General features: G+C 35.4%; 1 protein-coding gene across 5 annotated transcripts in view; it reads left to right on the forward strand.

Annotated features, from left to right (window-relative positions):
• The window catches only part of Cobll1 (cordon-bleu WH2 repeat protein like 1), a 71354-nt gene extending 60925 nt beyond the window's left edge, over window positions 1-10429 (forward strand). For 2 of the 5 annotated variants that reach the window (XM_010606867.3, XM_010606869.3), the window contains exons 12-14: window positions 157-1697; window positions 3483-3659; window positions 9751-10429. In XM_010606867.3, the coding sequence (XP_010605169.1) occupies window positions 157-1697; window positions 3483-3659; window positions 9751-9837 (1805 nt within the window). In that variant the 3' untranslated portion in view covers window positions 9838-10429. The remainder of the gene's footprint in view (window positions 1-156; window positions 1698-3482; window positions 3660-9750) is intronic. The other 3 variants (XM_010606868.3, XM_010606870.3, XM_010606871.3) reach the window with 2 other exon arrangements.
• Window positions 10430-10801: the final 372 nt, after the last annotated feature.

Here is a 10801-nt window from a genome sequence, read left to right on the forward strand (position 1 = left end):
TTTTGGCTTTTTGGAGACAGGGTCTCACTATGTAGTTGAGACGGACCTAGAACTCACTATGCAGCCCAGGCTGGTCTCAAACTCACAGCAATCCTCCTGCCTCAGCCTCCCGAGTTACTTTTTAAAATATACTAATAATGTTTCTTCTCTCAATAGTTCAAAATGAAACCAGTGTCCTTGAAACAAAAACAGAAGATACAATGAAAAATAGTGTGAGAAAAACAGAAATCTGTGTAGAAGATGAAGCCGAAAGGAAGGACATGAACATGGGAGCTGACAAACCTTCAAAATGTCAAGCACGCGAATCTGAATGTTTTGTGAGTTCCAAGGAAAATCTTCAAGCGGTAGCATCAGTGCCGGATCAAAAACTGAATCAACCCAGAGCAGAAAAGACAAAAATGCAAGATGCAGCAATTCAGGCCACCCCTTCCTGTAACAGCTTTGGTGGGAATCACCAAGGACATCATTTGCCTGATGAAAGTGTACAAACTTCAAATAACAAATCAACTCAGCACTCAGCATTAAGTCTACAAGATTCTGTAGATGCCTCAAGCAGATTAAGGAGCCAGGGCTCCCTACTTTTACATCCAGAAGATAAACCTGCCAGGAAAGATTCAGTTTATGCCTATGGTAATGATGATCTTTCATCTCCTGTAGATATGGATAAAAATTCAGCCATTTCTTACCTAAAGAATGCTCCGCTTTACAGACAGGACTACAATCCCAAACCAAAACCTTCCAATGAAATTACAAGAGAGTATATACCCAAAATCGGAATGACAACTTATAAAATAGTGCCTCCCAAATCTCTGGAAATACAAAAAGACTGGGAATCAGAAACCATAGTGTTTAAAGATAATCTAAAGATAAATACTTTAGGGGAAAAGAACACTTCTGAGAATGTGAAAGAAACTTCCATACAAACAGAAAACACTGCTACTTCTGAAGGCCCAGTGAAGCCCGAGCAAGATCTCAAACCCAAGCGCAACTTGAGAACACAGCATCAGTTGCACAGGGCTATGAGCTTTCCCGATGGTGCTGTGACTCATCCTTTGAAACCTCCCAGAATAACTGGAGACGCTGGTGTGCCTCCATTTGCACCAACTTTGGAAGACATAAACAATATTTTGGAGTCAAAAATAAAATCTCGGGCTTCAAATCCCCAGGCCAAACCAAATTCTTTTTTCTTGCAGATGCAGAAGAGAGCAACAGGGCACTATGTCACATCTGCAGCTGCCAAGAACACACACGCTGCACCTAATTCTACGACGAAAGAGCTCCCAAATAAAGACGTGGAAAGGGACACACTGCCTTCTCCAGAGCAGCCCCTTTCCCCCTTAAGTGAAACAACTCCCTGTACTCCACAGCCCCACATTAAAAACGCTCATGACACCATCATCACCCAGAAGCCTGCTCCTCCACCCATAGCTCCCAAGCCTGTGCCTCTTCCCACTACTCAGCCAGCAGCAGTAAATCTGAAGACTTTGAAAGCTTTTGGTGCCCCCCGACCATTCTCCAGTTCTGCTCCTTCACCGTTTGCCCTCGCTGTAGTGAAAAGGTCACAGTCTTTCAGTAGGGTGCGCACGGAGTCCTCCAGTGAGGCTGGCTCTGCCCAGCCTCCAGCCAGCACAGAAGACGAGAAGACCTGCTCTATAAATAAGTTTTCTGACACCCCACACCTTGATGTGACAGAGAAGGTAAATGTACCTTTTTAAAAAGTACTCCGATGCAACCTGGTTAAAAGAAGGAAAAACAGTATGTTGGTGGTGGGTTCATGTGTTAATGATAGAATTCATATTAACAGGACATCATGCTGTTACAGGCAAAGAATCAGGAACATGCAGAATCTCTAAAAATTATAATTCAGATCACTTGATTAATTATTGCTATAAGGTCATTTGTATAATTATCAAATGCTTTAAAGGTTCACTTTTCACACATTTCTATAGTTTTCAAGTTTAGAGTTGTAACTATTTTCCTGGAGCTTGCTGATTCGTTCTTAACTTTTGGGATGTTCTGGTTTACTTTTAATTTCTCCTCCAATTTTATAGTACTACATAATGGCAAAATAGTTTTCATTATATGGAACAGAAGGAGTATGAAAGACTGAAGTTTTCAAACATTCCTATGCATTTTCCACTATATACATTCAACCCCAGTTTAGTATTCGTTACATGTAACTAATTTAAATTGAAAGTAGTCTTAATTCCTTATTTGTTAATGTCATTACTTCCGGTTATTTGTGTGTTTACCAGATCATCATCTAACTACTATCTAACCTTAATAATTTATGTGCTATTGACTTGGTAATTTGTGTTGTATTATGCCAGATTCAGTAACATAGTCAAAGAAGAGGATGGAATTCATGGCATGAATTACACTAATCCACTTGCACTTTTTAAGAAATACTATGTGTACTTTTGTTCTGGTAGTGTTTGAAGAATACTTTCACATTGTGTGACAGTTCCAGAAATATTTTATACTATTTCTTCAGGCATTCCTAGTGTAAAAGAACATTCACTATACTGCCAAGTAAATATTTTTTATAATTTTAAAGCAATATTCATCTTGAATGTCTTCCATATATTTTACATTTATGTTTACTATTTTGGTATAGCATCAGGGAGTGATGCATGATATAGAGATTAATTATTGATTTGGGAATAAAGCCTGCATTTTGTTCTTGAAGTGGAATATTGTTCCTAAACAATGGAATAATACAGTTTTGAGTTACTGCTTGAGTCTTTTTTTAGTTTATTTTTTATAAGATGTGTACTTGGCAGTTTGAGAAATTTTTTAGATTACTTGATATAATCTCTGCCAGTTGTCAGTTATTAAATCTTCCTCCTTGTAAAGTTTCAGTTTTTGATTCTTCAATTTAGAAGTTCCTAGTATTTATTATTTAGCCTCACAGGGAAAATAAAACATGGTCAGCGTATAGTCCCTGTGACTTCCATAAACCCAACCTAAGCTTTTAAGTGTAGAAAAGTAATAAACACTCTTTTATTAGAAGACACATTAGATGCAACCAATATAAAACTGTCCATATTTGACTGTCTTGTGCATTCAAAAATAGTCATTTCCCAATATAATATATTGGAACCAAGAAAATGAATTACTTTTCAGTTTGTGGAATTTTTGAATTATTAATTTGGCTCGTCTAGCCAACTCCATGTATTTTCCAAGTCAGTATTATTTGACTCAAGTGCAGTAAAATTACCACTGTACTCTTGAAACAAAATGAGGTACGGCCTTTTCTTGTTAGCCTCCCTAAGCTCAAGAGAAAGGAAGGTAGTGTGTCCTATCTTCCAGCTCAGCTCTGGCAGCATGGGTAATTCGATGAGTGAGGACATAGCTGTGTCTAAATCACCAGTGTGGCAAATGCTGATTCTTAAAGAACTATTGATGATGAAAATGTTTTGCAAAAAATGGTCCATTCTTCTTGTGGAATTCATATAAATATTTCATGTTTATTTTTGTAGCAAAATAGCTCTGCACATAATGAACAGAATTCTCAAATGCCAACTCCAACTGACTGCCCATCATTCACCCTTAAGAAACAAAGTTCCTTAGCATTCCAAAGCTCTGATCCAGAGCAGATCCGACAGAGTTTGCTGACTGCCATCCGTTCTGGAGAGGCTGCTGCCAAACTAAAAAGAGTAAGTTTTTTATCAGATGGGTGACAGTGGGTTTATTTTCAAGGGCCTAATACTTAAGGGAAATTTTTTTTCTACCATTTAAATATAAATAAGGAAGATACCAGGCGTTACTCTTCTATGTCAGGAGTCATTTTTAAAACATAAATGAGAGAGTTCGGAATCTTAGACATACTTAAAAATATATCAGGTGTTTTTCACAATATAGACTAGGTATTGAACATGACTTTGGTTCATTACTGTATAACTATAAATGGACCATGTTCTGGACTCTTAAGAATTTCTGATAGCACACCAAAGAAAATTCATCTTTATTCCAGGAAAGAACTTTTAGTTATGGCAGCATGTAAGTTTTCAGACATGACTCCTCTGGGACCAAAGTAACTATCATTATGTGAGGCATTAGGGAGAGTTTCATAGCTTTAATTAAAAAAAAAAAGTACAGAAAAATCTGGAGAATGTAGAGACCTAATATAGAAACAAAGTTATCCAAGTCCTCCCCACTGTGTTGTAGAAGAGCATCAAGAGAAGAGAGCAGAGGTTTCCTTTTCTTCTGGTTGAACATTCAACGAGGGTCACAGGGAACTTTTGCAGGCGAATTCTTCCCTCTGCCCCTTCATTGCCTGAAAGAGAACAGCTCTGAGCAGCACCGGCCGCGGCAGGGGCAGCACGGCCGCAGTGCTTCCCTGAGGCAGACGTCTCCCCAAACTTCTTCCCATTCCCACTGGCCATCCTAGTAGAAGTACTGCAATACTGAAAACTCAGAAGTACTCATCATTCTACCGACTCCCTGGGCACTTCATCTTGTGAGTTCTTCCTCTAGTCATTTTAGTAGCTATTTAAAGAAGAGCTGAGAAACTTGTGGAACAAATATTGAGTTCAACAGAAATTAAATCTACACTGGAATAGAAATTTTGCAAACATAGAAGAAAAAAAGACAGAAATGCATCCTTTCAGTCACATCAGCATTTGCCAACTCAGCTGGTCAAGCTCAGTTTTCTCCTTGTGTTTGTGCAGAGCAGTGAGTGACGATCATCTTCTCTCCAAGATTTTGCGCTCTCTTCGGGGCAAACAGACAGCAGGCAGAATATCGAGTGCTTTCAAGGGTGAATGAATAAGTGAGATCAGGTTTGAATTTTTCAAATGTAGCATCTTCATTTAAGTGCAGGCAGCTTAAAACTTTAGTATAGCTTTAAATACATATTGAAATTGGTATATCACAGATCATGACAAGTTTACATTTTTGTGGGGAAAATATACCGATGTTAATAAATTGCACGTTCTCATGAAAAATTTTCTACTTCTGATCTTCTAAGCTAAAGGTAAGTTCCAATCCAGGCACTACCAATCTAAATCTTTAGCAACTCAAAAAGTTTGCCAAGTAATTTTAAGCCCAGAAGTATCAAATATTTCACTTGCTACTGTGGGTATAAAAAGGAATAAAATGAAGCCTCTGCCTTCTGTGCACTCATAGCCCCAGCCTGAAAAATAGTGGCACATCAGACCCACAGGAGAGCCAAGTGGCTACATAGAAAGTTGATTGCAGTGCCTACTACTAAGTCTGTGTTATTACTCAGTTTCAGTGAACTAACTGCAGAGCACTGTGTGTTAAGCTGGAAATACCCTTTAGGGCAGCACAGTTGTACAAGCCAGCAACAGTACACTTGGTGTCCTACTGGGTCTGACTCGGCAGTCCTTTCACACATAAAACTCCCATTGCCTTCGGAATGAGCTGAGGTGAATCAACACGAAAAGGAGGCCTAAATGATCATCCCATAATTGTATGCTATTTAAATTTCATGACTTTAGACTCTTGAGTATAAAATTTTATCTTTTTGCGTAGGAGCTTATTTGATAGCTCTGAGTCTGTAGGGTGCCAGCTTCTAATTTTTTAAATGAACGTTTTATACATATTCATTTTATTTCACTAAAAACAGACGTAGGATCTAGTAATGTTCAAATTGTCCACACTCCATGACCAGCATTTTTGCATCTAGTTATATACCCTAAAAATTGTGATTTTAGTTGCTGTGAGTTAGCTATGTTTGTGAAATATTTGTAATAGCTGCAGATAAATGTAACCCTAAGATCCCAAAATAATAGTAGTATTATATTCAAGGAATAGACCACTGTGCAACAATAAAATGAACAGAATACAGCTAAATATGACAGCGTAGTTAAAAGCATAAAAAATAACTGCTTCCTATTAGTGATGGAGGCATAGTCACCGATTACTTCTGAAGCAAGCATATGAGCCTGGCATGTAGCTCCATGGTGGTGCTTATGCTTGGCATGAGTGAGGCCCCATGGCCAAGCCCCAGACCCAAGTATATCCTGAACTAATAAAAAAATTAAAACAAGATAGTAATTCTAAAAATTAGGGTTATGGGTTCCTCCAGAAAGAGAAAAGGAAGGAAGAAAGGGAAGGGAGGAAGGAAGGAAGGAAGGAAGGAAGGAAGGAAGGAAGGAAGGAAGGAAGGAAGGAAGGGGAAAAGGGAAACGAAAGAGAGAGAAAGTTGTTGAGGACTTACTGGGGTAGGACAGGCACACAATTTAAGGGGAGATTTTTCTTAAAAGTAAGTATGTTATTTTAATGTATAAAATAATAAAATTCTGTATAAAATATAAAAATTTAAAGAGAAATTTAGTAGGGGGTTGACCCGGGTAGTGGGTTATTATCTATTTTTGTTTGCTTTCACCAGGCTGTATATTAGTGCTCAGTGTACTTTTCTATATGTACATTCTGCTCCAAAAATTGCAAAAACTAGAGAAATAGAGGCAGGTTCTTAATTTCTTTGGATCTTGTTTTAGTGCCACATTTGTGTCCTGTACTGAAGATTTTTCCTAGTTTCTTTTAAATCTTGACATTTCTTGTGTAGAACAATAATTATATTGACAAATAAATTCTCCAGTGATTTTGACAGCAGGTTTAGATTGTTCATCGGAAAGTTGGTTCTGTGTTTTGTCTGTATCTTGGCATCTGAATGTTCATTTTAACTCCAGGTACCAACCTGCCTAAGGCTCTGGCTCATACCCAGGAAGTTAACCTTCACTGTAGTGGCTGGCTCACATTAGAACAGTTGTTTAGTTGATTGGTGTAGTGGAAGCGTAGTCATGAGCATGCCATTTTTTTTTCTCATTGAGTTTATGGTACATTTTAGGTATACAGTACAGTTACATTCATCTTTGGGATCTTGTACCTTTACAGGACAGGTCTTGGTTCTCCTTTTTTTCCCCATACCCTGACCTCCCTTCACCTGCTCCTCCCTTCCCTATTTACAAAGACTTTATTTCAATTTTTTTCATTTTCTCATATTTTTTCTTTTCCCTTATTTCCTTTCCCCTACCCTTCCCACTTCCCCTACACCTTTAGCCCTTTTCTTCCTATTTCACATTGTCAGTTATATAATTTGGATCTTATTTATGCTTTTATTTTTTCACACCAGGAAACTATTCAGTATTTACACATGTGTGTCTTATTTATTTCACTTAGGAGTATGGCCTCACTATGCATCCATTTTCATATGAATGACTCTAATTCTCATTCTTTATGGCTGAATAATATTCCATCTTATAGAAAAACCACACCTTCTTTATCCAGTTTCCAACTGGTGGGCAATTGGGCTGTTTCCAAGTTTCAGCTATTACAAACTGTGCCGCTATAATCATGGGTGCACATACATCACTGTGGTATGATTCTTTTAATTCTTTTGGAAAGATATCAACCAGGGGAATAGCTGAGTCAAATGGGACTTCTAATCCTAATCCTTGTTGTAAAATAAATGAGCACATTTTTCAAGGTTATTTGGAAGTGTTAATAGAGACCCAACTTAACCAGTAAGTGATGATCAGGTGGCTAACATAACATGGTATTTGTACTTAATATCAAATACAAAAATCTCATTCATCAGTTTATTTTCAGATTTTATTTTTACAAACTATTCTATCTGTCATAATGTAAGTATCTCCTTTAAATGCAAAATTTATCTAGTTAGATAGAATCCTAGAGGAAAAACAAAACCTGAACAAGTAACCCAGAATTTTGCTGGCTTGTTTTGTTTGTTCATTGGTCCTCTTTTTTATTTATACTTTCTTTGAACAACAGGTTTGAGGTTGACAATTGTGTGTGTTTTTGAAATACAAATGGTGAAAAGTTTCATAGTTCTGTTCTATAATTAAGAAAGTGTTATGAATATTATTGAAAACTCTTTAAACCTCAAGGACAGATGGTCAACTAGTAGATACTCACAGTGTTAAAGTTCTTAAACATTGTTTTTAAAAAGTATCTTTGTGAGTAGTACAATATGTGCCTTGTTCAAAAAATTGAAACAGTATGTTTCTGTTTTCAAAATGTTTGTGTAAAGTTAGCATATCTCATTCAAGAAATATTCATTAAAGACTTCACTGTGCCAAGCATTGAAATAAATATTAATATAAAGTGCCACCAAAATGAACTTGATCTGTCAGAATTTATACAATAATATTCTAATAATGCCATCTCTTATTTCAAAGTTTAGTGAGCAAGTTTTTAATAAGCAAATTTCCTTTCTTAATCAAAGGAAATGCTGTTGTCCTCCCAAAGTAACTGCTCTTGATACAGTGCTGTGTAAATTTCCAGACCACTTTTAAAATATGTAAAGATATTTAGCTTATAAAAATGGAACCCTCTGTAAATCGTTCATAAACATCTATCTCTTTGAAGCATCCTGTCTTATGACCTACATATCTACACTATCCTTTTTACAATTACATAGTATTTAACTGTGATGTAACTTATAACTGAACTCATCATTTATATGATGCCACGACAACTGTGTTTGACTTGTAGATATTTAGAGCCATCAGGTTTTTGGTTTTTTTTTTTTTAGGTGCATAAAATAAATTTTTTCTTTACAAAGATTTGAGAACTAAAATTTGGACATCAAGTACAAAAAATAATTGTACACACAGAGGCTTTTGACAGGGTCCTACCATGAAAAGTCATTACCTGGCCTTTGTCGGCTGCACTCTGAAAGGAATCCCACATGGATAATAAACAGAGTGGCCGTGAGTTCCCTTCCCCTAGCGGCCATGCTTCTTAGCCATTCTATTTCAGGTGTGTAGCTTCAGCCACTCTATTGCATCCTGGATTCATGAGGTCACAAAATTTGTTACTGTATATAATTATATTTTCCTTTAGTAAAAGGCAAGAAATGAAGCACAAGAAAATGAAATTTCAACTAAATTTGCCAATTTTCCTTTTCACTAACTTTGTTGGTAGAAAACCTGTGGTCACTTGTAATTTGGTTTTTGTTTTATAAGATTGTAGTGTTTCTTCTGTTCCTAAGTTAGTCAAATTATACATAGTTAAAAAATATTTTTATTATATCTTTAATATTTCAAAATATTCATATTTACATTTTATTCACATGATTTTTCTTTTTTTAAAGTATGAAATTTCATGCTATTTAGAAAATTCTTTAGTGTTTTTATTCACTGATAATTTGAAAATAGAAGACATTACTGTAAAACTTTGAGGGTTTATTTATTAGTTAAAAGCCCAAAACCTCCTTTTCATTCCACAATTATTTTGACGTAATGGCCATGGATTTGACTTTTTTTACCTTTTCATATGAAATCATCTTAAAAAGCCATTTATTGCTATTGTTTTAATAAAGGATCAGTGAGAGGGAAACTTTGAAATTAATATATATTTATTAAAATGGTAAAATCATTGCATTATGAAATTCAGTTGACTTTTTTACATTTTCAAAAGTACTTTTGGAGAGCCAGAATTAATCTAGCTAAAAATGCTCTTTAACAGCTTGTCCTGCAGTCTGTTTGTGCTCTTGTCCTTTATGTTGATTTGGTAATTTTATAAAGACTAAGATGTGTTAATGGATTATTTAACTTGTTTGTTGTGGAAATAACTCTCTCACTTTTCATTTCATGGTAGCATGAACATTTATTCTTGATTATTCGTAATTTATTGAATGAGAAATACTGAATGTTAGCATTTACAATTTACAATGAAGTTAAAATGTGATAATTGCTGAAAAGTAGGCAGCTGTGCCAATTTACATTGATGGATACAAAGTGTGTTTGTTCCACTCAGGTTACTGTTCCGTCAAATACAATATCTGTGAATGGAAGGTCAGGACTCAGCCATTGCCTGTCCCCTGACGCCCAGGAAGGCTGTTAGATGTTGCCCTGGCGAACTGCACTTTCTGCTTCCTCCTCCCGAACCGGCTTCACACCAATGGAGAATGTGGGCAAATGTATATTCAGATGTACACTAATATATTATCTATTGAAGTATGAGATTTTATGCTATGGCTAGGAATGACAAAAGAAGAATTATTAGAATTTATAATTTATAATAATTTGGGGTCTTTTTTGTCTTAAATATGCTGCTTTAGAACTTTAACATAAGGTATAAATGACTTTCATTTTTTTAAAATGAGCAATAATTACCCTTTATTGATGACATATTCTCTATAATGGTGACTTAAAAGTATAAATGAAGATTAATAGACATATTTGTGTGACACATAAACAGGCAAAAAGACCTGACATTTGCTGCCTCAGTGTTAGTTTTCTTAGAAATATTTATGTTGCATTACAGGCTGTTTTGTGCTGAAAGAATGATCTAGAGAATTAGTGATATAAATTAAGTTTTAAAGTTCAGTTGATGAATCATTTAGTATATCAGACTTATCTTGTGCATTCTTTTTATAATTACAAATCAGTGTCAAATTTAGAGGAAGCATATTTTAATACTTTGTTAACATGAACACTTGGTGTTGTAATCTTTAGAGTTTAAATTACAAGGGAGAATTTTAAATATTCTCTGTATGTAATTATGATATTGACACACAAACTTTGCTTATTTTATGTGCCAGAAGCCTTACAAATATTCCTATAAAAATACTGATATACTGTACAATTATTTCACATTTGATATGTAGAGAGGAATATAAGTTGATATGTATTCATATTGGAAAACTTTAAATACTATTTGGAAGTTTCAGAAGCCCTTGTTTTAATTTAAGTAAAATAATAAAATGGACATGATGTTGTTCAGATGCTAATATTCTAATATGCTGTACATTTATAGGAAAATGTAAATGGTTAAGCTATACAACATTTAATCTGGCAAAACCTAG

The sequence above is a fragment of the Fukomys damarensis genome, unplaced genomic scaffold (genome assembly GCF_012274545.1).
Source record: "Fukomys damarensis isolate Sample0158 unplaced genomic scaffold, DMR_v1.0_HiC HiC_scaffold_26, whole genome shotgun sequence".
NCBI classification, from domain to species: domain Eukaryota; kingdom Metazoa; phylum Chordata; class Mammalia; order Rodentia; family Bathyergidae; genus Fukomys; species Fukomys damarensis.